This window comes from Ornithorhynchus anatinus, chromosome 2 (assembly GCF_004115215.2).
Source record: "Ornithorhynchus anatinus isolate Pmale09 chromosome 2, mOrnAna1.pri.v4, whole genome shotgun sequence".
Classification (NCBI taxonomy): domain Eukaryota; kingdom Metazoa; phylum Chordata; class Mammalia; order Monotremata; family Ornithorhynchidae; genus Ornithorhynchus; species Ornithorhynchus anatinus.
In genome coordinates, this window is record NC_041729.1 from 49,221,180 (window position 1) to 49,241,712 (window position 20,533).

The following is a 20,533-nucleotide window of genomic DNA, read 5'->3' on the forward strand; positions in this document are numbered from 1 at the left end:
AGTAGGCACTCAATAAAGCCATCGACGGATTGACCGGAAAACCTTTCCCTTTTTTTTTTAATATGGCACTTAAGTACCTACTACGCACCAGGCACTGTACCAAGCACTGGGGTAGATGCCAGCTAGTCGGGATGGACACAGTCTGCGTCCCACGTGGGGCTCACGGTCTAATCCCCATTTTAGAGAGGAGGTAACTGAGGCACAGAGAAGGGGAGTGACTCGCCGAAGTGCCGGAGCCGGAATCAGAACCCAGGTCCTGCCTTGTCACTCATTCATCAATCGCATTTATTGAGCGCTTACCGTGTGAAGAGCACCGTCCTAAGCGCAAGGAAAGTACAATATAGCAATAAAGGGAGACGATCCCTTCCCAAAATGGGTTTACACTCTCAGGCCGGTGCTCTATCCCCCAGAGCACTCAGCTTCACCAGCATGAGCCCACTGATTCCCTAGTTTTGCCCCTCCGTTCCCCGTTCCCCCCAGTTTGCGGGCCGTTCTCATTAAGATCCGTTCCACACCAAAAAGTAAAAGAGGATCGGAGCCCGTCAATAAAAACTCCCACCTCACAGGAACCAGTTCTATTTTCGATTATGTTAATTACTTCCGTCAGCACAGCCTGGGGCCCGGGCTTAGTCAGAATCACTTTCTGCCAGGTAACATCCCACTCTCCGAAGCTCCGAAATCCGCCCTCTTCCCTGGCGAAATGATTTTTCGCGAATATACTGTCTCGTTTTTGTCCGTCCGTCTCCCCCGGTCAGACCGTGAGCCCGCCGTTGGGCAGGGATGGTCTCTATCTGTTGCCGGATCGTACATTCCAAGCGCTTAGTACAGTGCCCTGCACACGATAAGCGCGCGATGAATACGACCGAATGAATGAATGAACGAACTCATCCATCGGAGTTTTCTGAGAAGCCTCAAGACCGGCTGAACAACTCTGCCGAGTCCCACCCCTGACCCCGACATTGCGCTCTGCGAGGAGAGAGCGCGGCTAAGTGGATAGAACACGGGCCCTGGGAGTCAGAAGAACCTAGGTTCTAATCCCAGCTCTGCCATATATCTGCTGCGTGACCTCGGGCAAGTCACTTCACTTCTCTGGGCCTCAGTTACCTCATCTCTAAGATGGAGATTAGGACCGCGAGCCTCAGGTGGGACAGGAACTGTCTCCGATCTGATAAAGCTGTACCTACCCCAGCGCTTAGAGGAGTGCTTGGCACATAGAACGCGCTTAACAAGTACCATAATTATCATTATTAATTATTACCAGAGCAGGAACTCCTAACCTGGGAGGGGCAGAGTGTACGTTGTGGGAAATGTTTTCTACACGGCAAAGAACTAAGTGGTAGGAAGCGAACTGAGGGGGACCATAAAGGGGGAAGGAGAGAGGAGGAGGACTGAGAATAATAATAATAATAATAATGTTGGTATTTGTTAAGCGCTCACTATGTGCAGAGCACTGTTCTAAGCGCCGGGGTAGATACAAGGTCATCGGGTCGTCCCACGTGAGTCAATCCCCATTTTCCAGATGAGGGAACTGAGGCCCAGAGAAGTGAAGTGACTTGCCCACAGTCACCCAGGATTCGAACCCATGACCTCTGACTCCCAGGCCCGGGCTCTTTCCACTGAGAGAGCTGCTTCGAGAGTGAAGGTAGAGTCCCTTGCGTCTAAAATCATTTTCTGGTTTTTAGGAGAGAGAGCGCCGATCAACACACCCCGGGTACTCTTTTCAGGATGAGCAGGTCACGTAAAGTCTAAGGCAAGAAAAATGTCGGTCAGCTGGTCGGTCATCTAGAAATCCCGCACACTGTGTAGGAATTTCGGGCCGATTAGAATCTCTCCTGATGCTCCCGGGGGAAGATAGGAAAGACAGCAGCCCGTAGAGTGTTCCTGGGAAAAAAAGGGAGAGGAATGAAGGGAAAGGACCGAGCAGGGCTCCGTTCCGGGTTCTCCTGCCCGTCCTTCCCCCAAAGGAGATTTCTCTTCAGCCACCACTCATTCATTCACTCGATAGCATTTCTTGAGCGCTTCCTATGTGCAGAGCACTGTACTAAGGGCTTGGGATGAACAAGTCGGCAACAGATAGAGACGGTCCCTGCCGTTTGACGGGCTTCCGGTCACTCCCACCACCTTCCCCGCCGAGCCCTCCTCGCCATTCTGATGCCATTCTATTAGTGGAAATGAATAAATACATCTGCTCCAAAACGGCTCAAGTCCTCAAGAGAAATGTTCTCCATCAAGACGTTCATTTTCCTCCCAGCCTGTCAGCCGCTTAATTACCGTTTAGTTTAGTCTGGGGGTGACGGGACAATGAACTGAAAGTGATTCAACTCTCCAGTCCGCTTGTGAACGGTCAACCCTCTATCCCGCTGGAAGGAACTGGATCTCCCACTGATCTCTTGTACGATCGGTCATATTTGTTCATTCATTCATTCATTCACTCAATAGCATTTACTGAGCGCTTGCTATGCGCAGAGCACCGTACTCAGCGCTCGGAGCGTACGGTTCGGCGACAGAGACGACCCCTGCCCCATGACGGGCTCACCGTCTAATCGGCGGAGACAGACGGACAAAAACAACATAATCGCGATAAACAGAATCAAGGGGACGGACACCTCGTTAACAAAAGAAATCCCTCGTGGAGCGCTTACCGTGTGCAGGGCCCCGCACGGACCGGTGAGGGGAGTACAACTCAACAATATAACAAACACGTTCCCCGCTCACAGTGAGCTGACAATCCCGCTGGTTTTCTAGACCCGTAAAGTCCCTGAGGGCAGGGACTCCGCTGTACTCTCCCGAGCGCTTAGTCCAGTGTTCTGCACGAAGCAGAAAGTCATTCATTTGGCCGGTCGTGTTTATCCAACACTTATTCTGGGTAAAGCGCCGTACTAGACACTTGGGAAAATACAGTATAACAACAACAGGGACCGTCTCCATCTGTTACCGATTTGTACATTCCGAGCGCTTAATCTGCCCATGGTAAGCGCTCGATAAATACTGTCGAATGAACGGATGAATAAACAGTCACGTTCCCTGCCCGTGACCAATTCAGAAAATAATACCGATTGATTGACTGGTTGAAAAGTTCATAGTCTTCCGGAGTTTAATCCGTGCAGCGCTACTGGGTTGGATTCACCTCTCCAGTCGGCTTTTTTCAAAATAAATGATCTGCACAGCAATCCTCCTCCTATCCGTATAGCGCTTTCCTTTTTCTGAATCGATCGCTCGCATTTACTGAGTACTTACTGAGCGCAGAGCACTGCACTTAGCACTTGGGAGAGGACGATACAACAACTCGTCAGCGTCGGCAGGCACGTTCCGTGCCCGCGGGGAGCTGACAGCCTAGATCTTAGTCTTCAGTCAAGCGCTTAAGCAGTGAGATTCTAATTTTCCTTCAAAACATACCATCGATAAATCCATTAACGGTATTTATTGAGCGCCCACTGTACGCAGAGCGCTGTGCCGACCGCTCGGAAGAGTACAGTACCATAGAGCTGGTTGACGCATTCCCTGCCCGTGAAGAGTTTAGAGCCTAGAGGGTCTATAATAAGACCCGGTAAAAACCATTTATACATTCATTCATTCAACTGTACTCACTGAGCATTCACTGTGTGCGGAGCACTCTACTAAGTTTTTGGGAGAGTACAGTATAATAATAAACAGGCATATTCCTTGCCCACAACAAGCCTACAGTCTAGAGGGGAATAACAGTAGCAGCGTGGCTCAGGGGGTCCGAGGTCATGGGTTCCAATCCCCGCTCCGCCACTTGTCAGCTGGGTGATCGCTTCTCTGGGCCTCAGTTCCCTCGTCTGGAGAATGGGGATTAACTGTGAGCCTCACGTGGGACGACCCGATGGCCCTGTTTCTCCCCCCCCCGGCGCTTAGAACGGGGCTCTGCACATAGTAAGCGCTTAACAGATACCGACGTTATTGCGATTCAAGGCAGCGAGGGCTAGACGTCATAAGGCTCCCGGCTCCTCTCTATCCTGCACGCTACCGTGACTTGTTTTTCTGTGGTTCTTCCTCTCCTCCAGAATAATATTCCCGAAGACGGTTCTCAATATTATTTCTGAAGTACCGTAAACGGAATGAGCCCCCAGCGCACCGAGATGTTTATTGTTTATCGATATTTGGAGGTCGTTAGGCTAATTTCATTTAAATCACCGCCTACTGCCGGGCGCCATTCATATATTTTATTGATCTATCTGGTGGGGCTTCATCTCCCCCCCACGCCGGCTCTGCAGATGCTACACGCTCCCGTCGGATTTCCCCCATAATCTGTTTTTACCGTGAGTCATTTTTCACAGCTGTTGGGAAATGCGGTCTCTTTAATAATGCTCTGCCCGGGAGAGGACGTGTTTCTCAATTAGCTGTTTGACAAGCCCCTGACAGCTGACCACCCACAGGCTGGGAGCGGGGAGGGACGGAGGGTCACCGCCCAACAGGAGAATCGGAGCCATTCCTTAAAAACCTCCGGCGGTTGCCCACCGACCTCCGCACGAAACCAAAACTTCTCACTCTAGGCTTCGAGGCTCTCCGTCCCCTCGCCCCCTCCTACCTCTCCCCCCTTCTCTCTTTCCACCGCCCACCCGGCCCGCTCCGCTCTTCCGCCGCCCACCTGCTCGCCGTCCCCCGTTCTCGCCCAGCCCGCCGTCGACCCCCGGGCCGCGTCCTCCCTCCTCCCCTCCGCCAAACTCATTCTCTTCCCCTCTTCAAAGCCCCACTGAGAGCTCCCCTCCTCCGGGAGGCCTTCCCACACTGAGCTTCCCCGTTTCCCTCGGCTCCCACTGCTCCCTCTCTGCCCCCCCTTCACCTCCCCTCAGCTGAGCCCCCTTTTCCCCCCCTTTCCCTCTGTTCCTCCCCCTCTCCCTTCCCCTCCCCTCAGCATCGGGCTCATTTGCTCGTATCTTTATTACCCTGTTTATTTTATTAATGAGATGTCCATCCCCTCGATTCTATTTATTGCTATTGTTTCGGTCCGCCCGTCTCCCCCGGCCGGACGGTGAGCCGGGGGATGGTCTCCATCTGTTGCTGAATTGTCCATTCCAAGCGTTTGGTCCGGTGCTCTGCACGTAGTAGGCGCTCAATAAATACTATCGAATGAATGCACGAATGAATGAATGAGAAGAAAGGCCTCGTGCAGCAAAGCGGAGCCTACAGATCAGTTTTTAAGCGAACCCCAGGTTTCGGGCGGGGGGGTCGACGAAGCCTCGTGGCTTAGGGGATAGAATAGGGGTCTGGGAGTCGGAGTACCTGGGTCTAATCCCGGCTCCGCCATTTGTCTGCTGGGTGACCTTGGGCGAGTCACTTCATTTCTCTGTTCCTCAGTTCCCCCGTCCGTACCGCGGGGAGCAAGACCGTGAGCCCCGGGCGGGACAGGGACTGCGTTGGACCTGACATACTGATATCTATCCCAGCGTTCAGTACAGCGCCTGGCTCATAGTCAGCGCTTAACAAATACCATAAAAAAAGAATAAAGAGGAGCTGAGAGAGGAACAGGCAGATTCAAAGGGAGATGCGCAATTACATAAGAATAACAATTATCACGGCATTTACCAAGCACTCGTTATAATAATGTCGGTACCCGTTAAGCGCTTACTATGTGCCGAGCACCGTTCTGAGCGCTGGGGTAGCTACGGGGTCATCAGGCTGCCCCACGTGAGGCTCACGGTTGATCCCCATTTTCCAGATGAGGTCACTGAGGCACAGAGAAGCGAAGTGACTTGCCCCCGGCCACACAGCCGTCAGGTGGCGGAGCTGGGATTCGAACTCATGACCTCCGACCCCCAAGCCTGCGCTCCTCCCACTGGGCCACGCTGCTTCTCCGCGCCCATTATGTACCAAGCACCGTTCTAAGTGCCGACGGAGGTACAAAATCAATCTGTCCGGACCCAGTCCCTGCCCCGGGTGGGGCTCACAGTTTAAGTAGGAGGGGGAATAGGTTTCGAAACAGGTAGGGGAACTGAGGCCCAGAGAAATTAAATAACTTGCCTAAGATCACCCAGCAGGTGAGTGGCCACGCGGGGATTCAACTCAGGTCCTCTGACTCCCAGGCCCCGCTCTTTCCACCGGGCAGGCTGAGGGGCTCCCGCACTTACCGTTACAAGCTTGGCGGGCGCAGGATGGAGCGGGACGGGAGAAGAGGGGAGCGAGGAGCGGGGCAGCCTGGAGAGACAGCAGGGTAGGCGTCGGGGACCCACCCTTGGCTGTAGCTTCCTCTAGCTTCTCCTGGAGCAAGAATTTATCCCCGCCGGTGGATGAGGTGAGCCAAGTAGGATCCGCCCAGGCCCGTTTAAGGGTCCTCGGCGTCGCCCTCTCCCAGCCGGGACGCCCGCCCTCTTCGTATCCCACGGCCGATCGCTCTCCCCTCCTTACGGGAAACACTTCTCCAAGAGGCCTTCCCCGACTGAGCTCTCCTTTCCTCTTTCCCCCCCCCCCCCCCTCTCCCGCAAGCAGCCCGGCGCAGTGGAAAGAGCCCGGGCTGGGGAGTCGGAGGTCATGGGTTCGAATCCCGGCTCCGCCACTTGTCAGCTGGCTGACGGTGGGCCAGTCACTTCACTTCTCTGGGCCTCAGTTCCCTCATCTGGAAAATGGGGATGAAGACTGTGAGCCTCACGTGGGACGACCTGAGGACCCTGTACATCCCAGCGCTTGCTTAGAACAGTGCTCTGCACCTAGTAAGCGCTTAACAAATACCAACATTATCATTATTATCTCCTTTACACTCGGATCTGCACCCTTTATTCACCCCCACGGAACTTACGTGCGGAGCTGCGGTTTACTTATCTATTGGAATATCTGTCTCTCCTCTTCTAGACTGAAGGCTTGTTCGTTCATTCATTCAATAGTATTCACTGAGCGCTTACTAGGTGCAGAGCACTGTATTAAGCGCTTGGAATGGGCCATCTGTCGAGTGCGGGGAACGACTCTAACCGACTCTGCTAGACCGTACTCTCCCAAGCGCCTAGTACGGTCTCTGCACACGGGGGGGTGCCCAGTAGATACCCATCGATCCGTCCATCGCCTCCACCCGTGGACCGGGAAGGAGCGAACCGCACCTCCCGCGACGTCGCCGCTGCCCCGAGGGAACCGGTATCTGGGTCCCGGCGCGGTTCTCTCGGGCGGATCCACCGATTCCGATCGGTCAGCGGCGTTTCCTGAGCACTCGCCTTGCGCAGAGCACCGTACGGAGCGCTGACGAGACTTTGAAGAGCTGCGGCCGCTCTTGAAGCCGGGCAGAGTCCGTGTCAGAGGAGAGTCAGCCCGTTAGTCGTATCTTCCGAGTGCCTACTGTCCGCAGAGCCCCACGCTAGGCCCTTGGGAGGGGACGGCATAAGACGCTTTCCCTCCCCACGTGACGGGGAGGAGGGTCCGTCAGGATCTGGTCCCCCCCGTCCCAGTGCGATCGGTCGACGTGGAAGGTTGAGGGGGGAAGTGATACGCATCCCCTTACGTCCTTTACGGCGGGACCCCTTTTCCGCTCACCCCGAAGAGCGGCATCTCATCGGGCTTTCCGCTTCCATCCTTCGACACCACGCAAATATTCCCACTCGGCCCCCCCCCCCCACCCCGGCAGATAGATCTCCCCAGCACGGAACCGCGTATGTCCTAATAATCCCTCCGTGGGCTTCCCGAATCCCTCCTCCTCGGACGCCTCACCTTGGGCTCCCCACCAGCTGAAAAGCAGCGTTTCCCGGTGGATGGAGGAGGGGCCTGGGGGTCGGAGGACGCGGATCCTAATCCCAGCTCCGCCTCCGCCTGCCGTGCGATCTCGGGCAAGTCGCCTCCCTTCTCTGCGCCTCGGTCACCTCGTCCGTCACACGGGAATTCACTGCTTGTGCTTCCTCCCCTTTAGACGGTGGGCCCCGTATGGGACGAGGGCCGTGTCCAACCTGATCATCTTCGTATGTACCCTAGTGCTTGGGACATAGTCGGCTCTTAATAAATCACATTCCCTCGTTCATTCAATAGTATTTATTGAGCGCTTACCATGTGCAGAGCACACAGTTAATACTACGGGACCCCCCTGCCTTGACACCAAAGAGAGGTTCTGTCCCCCTCAATCCCTCCCCTGAGACACGCACGTGCCCATAATGATAGCGGTATTTGTTAAGCGCTTACTCCGTGCAAAGCACTGTTCTGAGCGCTGGGGGCGGATACAAGGTGATCGGGTTGTCCCACGTGGGGCTCACGGTCTCCGTCCCCGTCTTACAGATGAGGTAACTGAGGCACAGAGCCGTTAAGTGACCCGCCCGAAGTCCCGCAGCCGGCAAGCGGCGGAGCTGGGATTCGAACCCGTGACCTCCGACTCCCAAGCCCGGGCTCTTTCCACTGAGCCGCGCTGCTTCTCTCCACGCCCCTCTAGACGGAAAGCTCACTGTGCGAAGGGAATGTGTCCGCTATGCATTCCAAGCGCTTAGTGCGGTGCCCTGCACATAGTAAGCGCTCAGTAAATACCATCGAGCGAATGAATGAATAATAATGACGGTATCGGTTAAGCGCTTACTACGTGCCAAGCACCGTTCTAAGCGCTGGGAGAGATACAAGGTGATCAGGTGGTCCCACGTGGGGCTCCCAGTCCTCATCCCCATTTCACAGATGAGGTCACTGAGGCGCAGAGAAGTGAAGCGACTTGCCCAAAGTCACCCAGCCGGGATCGGAGCTCACGTCCTCTGACTCCCAAGCCCGGGCTCTTTCCGCTGAATATTGTTAAATCACGCTCTTCCAAGCGCTTAGCGCTGTACTCCGCACCCAGTGAGGGCTCAACAGATATAACTGACGCAAACACACCCCCACGCTCCAAATCCGTTCGCCCCAAGTCGTTCCGCGGAGCGAGTCCCACGTGCAGGGAGGCAGCCTTCCGGTGGTTTCCAGAGCCTCCCGGCTTGTCCCTCCTCCGGACGGCTCCCCTGAAATCTCTGCCCGTGGCGCTTCACTTCCCTCCGTCACCGCCCCAGCTGAGGCTCTTCCCCCGCCGAGCCACGGAGAGGACCGATGAGGCCGGGCCGCCGAGGGCGTCCCTCCAGTTCCTCCAGCCAAGCCAAGCTTTGAGCCCCTGGGCCGCCATCCCTGGGCACACACCCCGGCTTCCTCGTCGTACGTCCCGGGAGACTGGCTTTCGTCGCCCGCCGGACCTCCCGGTGGGGGCCGGGGAGGAAGCCGCGTGTGGCTCACTGGAAAGAGCCCGGGCTTTGGAGTCAGAGTTCACGGGTTCGAACCCCGGCTCTGCCCCTCGTCAGCTGTGTGGCTTTGGGCGGGTCACGTAGCTTCTCGCTGCCTCGGTTACCTCATCTGTAAAAATGGACATCGAGCCTGTGAGCCCCACGTGGGACGACCTGATTCCCGCGTCCCCCCCCAGCGCTCAGAAGGGTGCTCGGCACACAGTAAGCGCTTAACAAATACCGACGTTATTATTTATTTATCATTTAAGGAGGCAGGAGGCAGAGCTGCCGGAGGGCAGCTCCCCCGGAGATGACGCGCCGACCCTCCGGGCCGCTCGACCCCCCCACGCGGGTTCCATCGCGTCTCCCGCCGAGGACCGGATAGACAGCGAGGCAGTGACTTGGCGGGGAAGATAAATTGGATTCCTCTCATCTAGCCGGAGCGCGAGCCTGCTTCGGGAGTCTTGTCCACGGTGGACTGGAGATGCGTGGACGGGGTGGATCGCGGCCCTTCCGAGCCTGTTGCCAGCTGACGGCCCCCGTCCCGCATCTGGGCCTCGAAGCTCACCCCTCACCCACCGAAGGCGGGGAAGTAACAGGCGATGACTGACGGGGGGAAAGAAAAATGTCGATCTCGTCTGTTTTTCCGTCAGAGGCCGGGGGGACGGGCCGGGCGGGGAAGAAAACCGAACGATAATGATGTCGGCATTTGTTAGGCGCTTGCTATGTGCACGGCACTGTTCTAAGCGCCGGGGGAGATACAGGTAATCAGGATGTCCCATGTGAGGCTCACACCTAATCCCCATTTGACGGATGAGGTCACCGAGGCACGGAGAAGTTGAGTGACTCGCCCACAGTCCCACAGCTGACGAGGGGCAGAGGCGGGATGCGAACCCACGGCCTCTGACTCCCGGGCCCGGGCTCTTTCCACTGAGCCCCGCTGCTCCTCTACGCGACGATGAGATGAAGAGGGAAGGAAATGAACGGAGGGGGGAAGGAGAGACGGCCGCCAACGGCTAGAGACAGGCCCGAGATAGAAGCCCAACAAATCCCGCCGGGGCAGGAATCTGCCAGGGGGAAGCAGAGTCAGAAGGGACCCTCCCGGGGTTAGAAGGACGGAGACCGGTAGACGAGAGAGGGAGGAAGGCCCAGGCGGAAGAAGAGGGAAGCCCAACGTCTGGAAGGGAACGATAGAGACCGAGGAGTAGGAAAGGAGGCCGAGGGGGAAACGTTCCCCTAAACCCGAAGGACGGAGGCAGACGCCTCCCTCGGCTCATCAGCTCCGTTTTACTTTTCATTCCAATTCACGTCCTCGATCCGGGAGGTGTTATCCGTCCCAACGGGAGGTACGACTCAGACCGTCCTCTAGACGATAGCCCGTTAGAGGCAGGGAACGTATCTACCGATGCCGTTGTATTCTACCCTCCGGCATTTAGAGCAGTGCTGTGCACGTGGCAAGCGGTCGATAAATACCGTCGAGAGACTATTCAGCTGGAGTCTGGGTTCTTACCGTATGAAAAGGGTAGGCTCACTGCGGCATGAAGTGCTTCCTGTGTGTTAAGCACTGGGGACGATATAAGGTTTGAGATCAGACAGAATTCCTAACCCACATGGGGCTCGCTCTTTTATCTCCACTTTACACATGAGGAAACCGAGGCTCAGAGAGCTTAAGCGGCTCGCTCAGTGTCACACAGCAAGCAGGTGGTCAGGCTGGGACTGGAACCCCGGTCTCCCGACTTCCAGGTCCGTGTTCTTTCCAAAAATGTAAAAATAACAACCCATCTTGACCGTCTCGCCGGCTCGAGGCTAGCAAGTTCCTTGAATCGCAGTTTCCCGTTTTCCTAAGATGTCCAACAGCGTGTGCTCAAGCGGTTTCACAGAGAGCAGATTCTTCAGGCAGGCAATCGTATTTATTGGGTGTCTACCGTGTGCAGAGCACCATGATAATAATGATGTTGGTATTTGTTAAGCGCTTACTACGTGCCAAGCACTGTTCTAAGCGCTGGGTAGATGGAAGGTGATAAGGTTGTCCCACGTGGGGCTCACGGTCTTCATCCCCATTTTACAGATGAGGGAACTGAGGCACTGTGAAGTCACACAGCTGACGAGCAGCGGAGTCGGGATTGGAACCCATGGCCTCTGACTCCCGAGCCCGTGCTCTTTCCACTGAGCCACGCTGCTTCGGCAAGCGCTTACTAAGCGCTTGGGAGAGAACAACATAACGGACGCATTCCCTGCCCATAACCAGCTTACGGTCTAGAGGACCGAGTCGATGGACTATTTCAGCCAACTACCAAGGGCCTACTGAGCTTGTGACCCGGATTTTTATTTAATGACAATATTTCCTTCTGTTCCTCCTTCAGAATAAAATACAGGTGACAGCAATGGGGTCCCAAGTCACTGACAGAGTGTGCGGCCCTGCTTTTTTTTTTTTGTAATGACATTTGTTAAGCGCTTACTATGGCGCCGGGGCTGGGGTCGCTTTGCACAGAGTAGGCGCTTAACAAATACCACCATTTGGAGAAGCAGCGTGGCTCAGTGGAAAGAGCCCGGGCTTTGGAGTCAGAGGTCATGGGTTCGAATCCCGGCTCGGCCACCTGTCAGCTGTGTGACCGTGGGCGAGTCGCTTCACTTCTCTGTGCCTCAGTGACCTCATCTCTCAAATGGGGATGAAGACTGTGAGCCCCACGTGGGACAACCTGATTCCCCCGGGTCTCCCCCAGCGCTTAGAACAGTGCTCTGCACATAGTAAGCGCTTAACAAATACCAACGTTATTATTATTATTATTATTATTATTAGAACACAGGTCCTTCTAACTCCAAAACCGGTGCTCTAAACACTAGGCCAAGCTGCTTTCCGGAGAATGTCCAGAAACCTTTAAACCCTAAGACCCTCTAGACTGTAAATCCGGTGAGCGGGGACCGTGTCTATCAACTCCGTTGCACCGTACTCTCCCGAGCGTGTAGTGCAGTGCTCGGCGGACAGTAGGTGCTCAATAAATGTCACCGATTTGGGTCACCCGTGGCCCTGGAGCTGCAGCTTGGAGAAGTAAGCTCTCAAATCCAGCCTCCTCATCCACCTCACCAGTCTCTCTCTGCCGTCAGCAGAGACGATTCACCGCCCGTCCCTCACCGTGGCTCGGATGTCTAGTTTGTCGAAAGGAAGCCCCCGGCAATGAGGTGTTTCGATTTTAATGAAAGCCTCCGCCGGGCCGCTGAAGGCCCGTTTCCCTCCTCTTTTAAAGAGGAAAGGGGAAGAGGACAACCCATCTTGCCGCTTTAAAAAGTTCATATTCCCATCACCTGGAAGAGACAAGTGAAGGGGAAAGTGAAAAGGATCTGGAGTGTAACTAGACATCATTCTGAAAAGCCCTCTTGCTCAGGGAAAAGAGAAACCCGTTGAGGTTCCCTGACAATTTTATCCCTCGGAGCGACAAGGCTGGATGGAGACCGCAGACAGGTGATTCCCCAGAGCCCCGGGGCCGGAAAAAAAAACCAAATCCTTGCATCTCGCTGCCACCTTGGCACTTAACCTAATTATTAAGGGAATGATTAAGACTAATAAGATAGATAAGACACAAGCATTTCTAATTTGCTTAATGAGCTTTGTCGCGCAGGAAATGACTTCAGATGTAGATTTAGATTCTGAATGCCAAGTCCGGCGGCAGAACGCTTGCTGAAGGGTGGAAGTATTCTTTCTCGATCTCATCTAGATTTCACTAATCAATCGTTCGGTGGTATTGAGGACTTCCTGAGAGCGAGACCTTGTACTAAGCACTCGGGAGAGTACGACAGAGTAAGTAGATACCCTCAAAGAGTTTTCTTTTTTAAAAAAAAAAACTCACAAGTCCAGCAGGCTGTCAGGGTATTATGTCATTCAGCCTCCCAAAGCTCCGGGGAGTCGAGAGAGGGTTAGCGGAAAGGGAGAGGGATAGAGGAGATTAAGGGACAAACTCCAGATGGATTTCAGATCAGCAGGATGGAAATCACTCCTTTTTTTTTTTTTATAGCATTTGTTAAGCGTTTACTCCGTGCCGGGCACTGTACTAGGTGCTGGGGTAGATCCTAGCTAATCAGGTCGGACACAGTCCGGGTCCCACACGGGACTCACGGTCTTAATCCCCATTTTACAGATTCGGAAACTGAGGCACAGGGAAGCGACTTGCCCGGGGTCACCCAGCGGATAAGCGGCAGAGCCAGGATTAGAACCCAGGTCCTTCTGACTCCCAGGCCGGGGCTCTATCCACTAAGCCACCTGCTTCTAGGTGGAAGGAAGCGTGTCTACCAACTCTGTTGCGCTGTATTCCCCCAAGTGTTCAGTACAGTGCCCTGAACCCAGTAAGCGCTCAATAAATACCACTGATTGATGGGAGACTCGAGCCCGACCCGGCACCCGACGCCCTAACGTTGCCGTTTTCATCGTCAACGGCCGTCACTGCCTCAGCTCCTATCCCCCCCCCCCCGCCCCGGTCCCGTTGATTGCAGAGTGCACCTGTGGCAACAGGGACTTAGTTGAGACAAAAGAGGACAATAATAATAATAATCGTGGCATTCGTTAAGCGCTTATTATGTGCCACGCACCGTACTAAGCGCTGGGGCGGATACAAGCAAATCGAGTCGGACACGGTCCCCGCCCCAAGGAGGGCTCCCGGTCTCAATCCCCAGTTTATAGATAATGATAATAATGCTGGTATTTATTAAGTGCTGACTATGTGCAGAGCACTGTTCTATGCACCGGGGGAGATACAGGGTCATCATGTGAGGCTCACCGTCTTCCTCCCCATTTTCCAGATGAGGTCACTGAGACCCAGAGAAGTGAAGTGACTTGCCCACAGTCACCCAGCTGGCAAGTGGCAGGGCCGGGATTAGAACCCACGACCCCTGACCCCCAAGCCCGGGTTCTTTCCACGGAGCCAAGCTGAAGACCGAGCTGAAGTACTCACTAAGCTTCTCTCCCTCATTCTTCTTCTCTTTCATTCTTTTCTGCCTCACAGTGAGGGAGTCAGTCGCTCTGTGGGTTGACTCGCTGGCTTCCTGCTTTTGATCTATTCGAAGGGCTTTCCATTTGAGATCGTATCCGAGGCACCCGTCACCCTCCCCGCTTTGGACGATATTGCTCCAGAGGGAATAGCCCACGGTTGGTCCAGCGGGAAAATGAGGGAGGCTCCGCCAGAGGGATAATAGACTCGCGCCAGGAATTAAATTCCACCAAAAAGAGTTGTCTTCTTCACCCGTTCCTTCCAGTTATTCCCCTTCCCCACGGTCCCAGCAGTTGAAAAAAAAAAAATACCTCAGCACATTCACATTCTTGATTCCTTTTATTGCCTCGATTCTGTTTACTGCTATCTTGATTCTATTTATTGCTACCGTTCTCGTCCGTCCGTCTCCCCCCCGATTAGACCGTAAGCCCGTCAAAGGGCAGGGACCGTCTCTATCTGTTACCGATTTGTCCGTTCCAAGCGCTCGGGACAGTGCTCTGCACATAGTAGGCGCTCAATGAATGCTATTGAGTGAATGAATGAATGAAATTCAGGTGGGTGGAAGGGAATAAGCACCATCTTTTAAGGAAAAGGCTAGATGTACTCATTCCTAAAAACAACGGAATCTACTAAGCGCCGTGTGCCAGACGCTGCACTAAGCAATGGGGTGGATAAAAAGAAATCGGGTTGGACACGGGCCCTGTCGCACCTGGAGCTCACAGTCTAAGGACGAGGGCGAAGAGGCGTTGAGTCCCCATTTTACATCTAAGAAAACTGAGGCCCAGAGGAGTTAAGGGACTCGTCCAAGGACACACGGCAGACAAGTGGCGGAGCCGGGATTAGAATCCAGATCCTCCGACTCCCAGGCCCCTGCCCTTTCCCCCTCGACCACACCGTCTGTATGACCCACCTGCCGTATCTGCGGCCGGATTCCCGGTTCTTACGGGGATGGGCAGAAGCGGTGATTGGGAGGAGAGTTTGACTCACCGCGTTGGACGCTCACTCGATCAAGGAGAGTAAAACTGCGATTCTGGGATGACTCACGGAGTAGCGTTTGCCGGGCGGATAAAATCCCAGCCCCCTCGGGTCACACGTATCGAGGGACGCCGACGACGTACTCCTGTAGCCTACACACACGTCACGGTTCGGGCCCTGCGGTTCCCCGCGTGGATCAATGCCGGGGAGCCTGACAATGCTAACGAAACTGTTTCCTGCCCAGCCAAGGATGCGCTCTCCTGATTGATCCCTTTAAAAAGATAGGGAGGAACTACGTCTTAAACCCGTCCAGGGAGATCGATAACTTGGTTATACAGTTGGGAAGAACTCCGTCCTCGGCTCCACCCGACTACTCCCTACGACGTCCCCATCGAGGCTGCCAAACAAGAACCGGGAAAACAAATGCGAAACGACCATAAACGGTGAAGACCATCAGTGGCAAAATGCCTGGTTAGTATCGGGGCATTCGCACTACATTTTTCTTTTAATGGTACTCGCTAAGCGTCCACTATGTGCCGGGCACCGTACTGAGCACTGGGGCAAACTAATCAGGTCGGACCACGGCCCGGGTCCCCCACGGGGCCCAGTGTCTTAATCCCCATCTTACAGATGAGGGAACCCAAGTACGGAGAAGTTACGTCACTTGCCCGAAGCCACCCGGCAGACAAGTGGGATTGGAACCCAGGTCCTTCGGACTTCCATTCATTCATTCCGTAGTATTTATTGAGCGCCTACTATGTGCCGAGCACTGTACTAAGCGCTTGGAATGGACAATTCCAGGCCCGTGCTCTATGCGCTCAGCAGTGCTGCTTCTCTAACAGTACGTGCAGGTTGCTCCTTAGCGGACGGAGAACGAGCTGTGTATATATTCTGTACATTTCATGCGACACTGCGGGTGTTCAATAGATACTAATCCTGTAAGCCCGTCAATGGGCAGGGACTGTCTCTCTCTGTTGCCGATTTGTACGTTCCAAGCGCTTAATACAGTGCTCTGCACATAGTAAGCGTTCAATAAATACTATTGAATGAACGAATCCACCTCGGAGAATAGCAGTAGTCGTATTTGTTAAGCACTTCCTGTGTGGGAAAGGATAGAAAGGCGGCAGTTAGAAACAGTCCCTATTCCTCAGGGTGCTCACGATCTAAAACCAGAAAGGGGGAGAGGGGACTGACGGCAGATGGGCAGGGAGAGAAGAAAAACCAAAACCCACTAAGGCCACAAAAGGACAAAACCAAAAATCGGTAGGGCTTTGCGGCTAGAGGAACGGAAGTTCGGATTCTTCGCAGGTCCGAGTCGCGTAGGCAGCCACAGTCGATCAGTCGATCGTATTTATCGAACGCTTACCGTGCGCGGAGCATTATACTGCGTGCTGGGAAGGGTACAGTTCATTCAGTAGTATTTATTGAGCGCTTACTAAGTTCAGAGCACCATATTAAGCGCTGGGAATGTACAAATCGGTAACAGATACAGCTCCTGCCCTTTGACGGGCTTACGGTCTAATCGATATAATAACTGTGGCATATTAAGTGCTTAGGATGCGCTAGGCACGGCGCTAAGGGTCGGGGCGGATACAAGCGGATCAGGTTGGACACAGTCCGTGTCCCACATGGGGCTCACAGTCTTAATCCCCATTTTAGAGATAAGGTAACTGAGGCCCAGAGAAGCGAAGTGACTTGCCCACAGTTACTCAGCTGCCAAGTGGCCGAGCTTCATCAAAGGTAGCATTTAATGGCCGAAGAACACGGATGCCGCGCCCCAACAGCTCCTGAACTGTTCTATAGCTGAGGTTTCTTGCTAATCGGCTCGCCGGAGGACAAAAATACTGCCTGACGGACGACGGGAGACGAGAAAAAGAAGAGCCGGCCCTGTCTCATTGCTTCTTTTCATCTGGTGGAGGCATTTCTTTTCAATCTTGGTTTGGGCCCTTGGTTCGCCTTGGCAGGCTGGCACAAGTAGTGTATTTTTTTCCCAAGGGGGACCGGGTAAGAGACTCGAGAGGATTGGGGAGCGGTTCCGAGGGGGGCGGCAGTCCCTCCATCGCTTTTCCGCTTCGCAGGGGGAAGGGAATGAGGAAGGCTCAAGAGCGAGGCACGGGGTTCGTTCGGGGGGAGGGATGACTGTAGCTGGAGAGTAGCCTTGGAACCGACAGCAGCTTCTGCTGGATGAGAAGGTAAACATGCGCGCCCCACAGAAGGTTCTTCCTACTATTATCCAATTCTTTTGGGGTCCAGTCCCCCCCTAATAATAATGTTGGTATTCATTAAGCGCTCGCTATGCGCCGGGCACCGTTCTAAGCCCTGGGGTAGATACAGGGTGATCGGGTTGTCCCACGTGAGGCTCACAGTCTTCATCCCCATTTTACAGATGAGGTATTCTGAGGCACCGAGAAGTCAAGTGACTTGCCCAAAGTCACCCGGCTGACAGGCGGCGGAGCCGGGATTAGAACCCATGACCTCTGACTCCTAAGCCCGGGATCTTTCCACTGAGCCACGCTGCTTAAGGCGTGGACCACGTCTACTAACTCTATTCTCCCCATCTAGACTGTAAGCCCGTTGTGGGCAGGGAACGTGCCTGTTTATTCTTAGACTGTACTCTCCCGACCGCTTAGTACAGTGCTCTGCACACAGTGTTCATTCAATTGTACTTATTGAGCGCTTACTATGTGCAGAGCACTGTACTAAGCGCTCGGAACGGACAATTCGGCAACAGACAGAGACGGTCCCTGCCCGTCGACGGGCTCGCGGTCTAATCGGGGGAGACGGACGGACAAACAAAAACGATAGCAATGAACAGAATCAAGGGGATGGACATTTCGTTAGCAAGATAAATAGGGTAATAAAGATCTATACAAATAAGCACAGGGCTGAGGGGAGGGGAACGGAGTGGGGAGGAGCAGAAGGAAAGGGGGCTTAGCTGAGCGGAGGTGAAGGGCGGGCAGAGAGGGAGCAGAGGGAAGAGGGGAAGCTCAGTCTGGGAAGGCCTCTTGGAGGAGGTGAGCTCTCAGGAAACGCTCCAAAACTATGGCTGAGTGAATGAAAACACTTAGTACAGCGCTCTGCACACAGTGGGGGATTGTGCAGTGTACTAAGGTCTGGGAGAGTAGGCGAGGCACGCGCCTAATTTAGAATGACAGTCTGGGCAGCAGCGTATAGAAGGGGCCGAAGAGGGGAGAGGTCGCGAGGCAGGGAAACCACAAGCAGGGGTCCGAAGCAGCGTGGCTCAGCGGAAAGAGCCCGGGCCGTGGAGTCGGGGGTCACGAGTTCGAACCCCAGCTCTGCCACTTGTCCGCTGGGTGACTGTGGGCAAGTCACTTCACTTCCTCTGGGCTTCAGTTCCCTCATCTGTAAAATGGGGATTAAAAGTGTGTGAGCCCCACGTGGGACGACCCGATTCCCCTGTATCTCCCCCGGCGCTCAGAACGGTGCTCGGCACATAGTAAGCACTTAAATACCAACATTATTATGAGCTCTTGAATCAGGGTGGCGGCTGTTAAAATGCAAGGACTGTAAGCCTGTCAATGGGCAGGGACTGTATCTGTTGCTGATTTGTACATGCCAAGCGCTTAGTACAGTGCTCTGCCCATAGTAAGCGCTCAATAAATACTATTGAATGAAAAGGGTGGATTCACAAAGTACTGGGGCGAGAAAACCAGCAGGATTTAATAATAATAATAATAATAATAATAATGTTGGCATTTGTTAAGCGCTCACTACGTGCCGAGCACTGTTCTAAGCACTGGGGTAGACACAGGGGAATCAGGTTGTCCCACGTGGGGCTCACGGTCTTCATCCCCATTTGACAGATGAGATTTGCTAACAGACTGAGTGTGAGAGCGTAAGGATAACGAGGCGCCACAGATGATATCAAGGTTATAGTTTCTGGGATAGGGTGGAGGGTAGCGTTGTGTTGGAAGCTCAGGAGTTTAGTCATGTCGGTAATAACAACAACAATGTTGGTATCTGTTAAGCGCTTACTACGCGCCGAGCACCGTTCCGAGCGCCGGGGGAGATACAGGGTCATCGGGCCGTCCCACGTGAGGCTCACGGTCTTCGGCCCCATTTTCCAGATGAGGGCACTGAGGCCCAGAGAAGTGAAGTGACTTGCCCACAGTCACACGGCTGACAAGTGGCAGCAGAGACCACCGAGCCAAGCGGCCGGCGGGCCGGCGTTCAGTAGACGCGAAGCCCGACACCGAACCCTCCGGGGAGTCACCCCCCAAAAAAACTGAATTCACAATCCCTGCCCTCGAGGGATTTACAAACTCCCGGAGAGCCGCAGAGAGTAAGATCTCTAGTGACCGAAGTCCAGGACGGGACGACGCACGGGTCAAGGAATCGAGGCACTTAGGGGAGCGAAGAGGTCCGGGGTCGGCTGGTGGGACTGAACGGTCGGGAATATTCGGCCAGGCCGGGAAGACTCGGTGGAAAACGAGGGCTGTCAGGAGAGACCGAGGAGAGGGGGGAGGAGGTTTGACAGAGAGGAGGTAAGAGCATTCCAGGCTAGAGAAATAACCTAAGAAAGCCTTGGTGGTCGGGCAGACCGACAGGACGGGGAGAATGTAGGTTGGGATGGAGCAGTCCCTGAGCAGGGGAGGAAAGGGGGGTAGTTAAGAAGAAAGAGGTGAGCAGCGGGGCAGATGTAGGAAGAGGGCATTCGGGGAGAGCTGGAAGTTTCATCTCTTGAATGACACTCGTTCAAATCGACAGGCCCGAATCACCACCTCGATCAACGGGATTCGTGGAGCACCGTCCACGTACAGAGCACTGTACTAAGCGCTCGAGAGAGTCCCAGGCGGCAGACACGCTCCCTGCCCGCAAAGAGCCCTCCCTTTCATTCGCCCTGTTGCACACGCTTTTTCGTTCCTCGGTTTGTGAACCGCGACGGCTCCGCGAAGGGTCCGGCCCCTCACCGTCCCCCCGGCGCCGGGACCGTCCGTCCACGTGAACGTCGGCACGAGGCACGTCGAGCCCGTTCTCGGCGATCAGCTCGGAACCCGGCAGCCTCCCCTGCGCCCGCCGCTCGTCCTCCGCCTCCCGCGGCAGTCGGCTCCCTGACCCGCCGCCCCCCGACTTCGCTCTGCGTTCGTTCGGGTCTTGGTCACCAAAACCTGCTCCGAGGACCTCGGGATGGGATGACGAGCTCGGAGGGGTCCGCGGAAGGCCTTGGGGTCAGGCGAGGCGCCGGGGAGTGGAGAGCGAACTCTCGGCGCGACGACAGCTGGGGCGGTGAGGCCGGGAGAACTTCGGGGAGAGCTGACGAGGGTGACCTGGGGCGGATCTACAAACCTCGTCGGTCAGGCGGGAGGACGGCTTCCTCGGCTGCTTTGCTTCAAATGATGGGCTCCTAATCCGTGCCAACCGCTGGGTGGACAACTTCGGTTCTACGATTCCTTCTTGGACTACCGA

The 20,533-nt window shown here is 54.7% G+C and overlaps 1 protein-coding gene across 1 annotated transcript in view; it reads right to left on the reverse strand.

Moving 5' to 3' along the window:
• Positions 1-20,164: 20,164 nt before the first annotated feature.
• LOC100087236 (nodal modulator 3) overlaps positions 20,165-20,533 on the reverse strand; it is a 55,512-nt gene continuing 55,143 nt past the window's right edge. Inside the window, exon 31 of the mRNA XM_029058224.2 lies at positions 20,165-20,526. Coding sequence (XP_028914057.1) covers positions 20,509-20,526 — 18 coding nt within the window. The 3' untranslated portion in view covers positions 20,165-20,508. The remainder of the gene's footprint in view (positions 20,527-20,533) is intronic.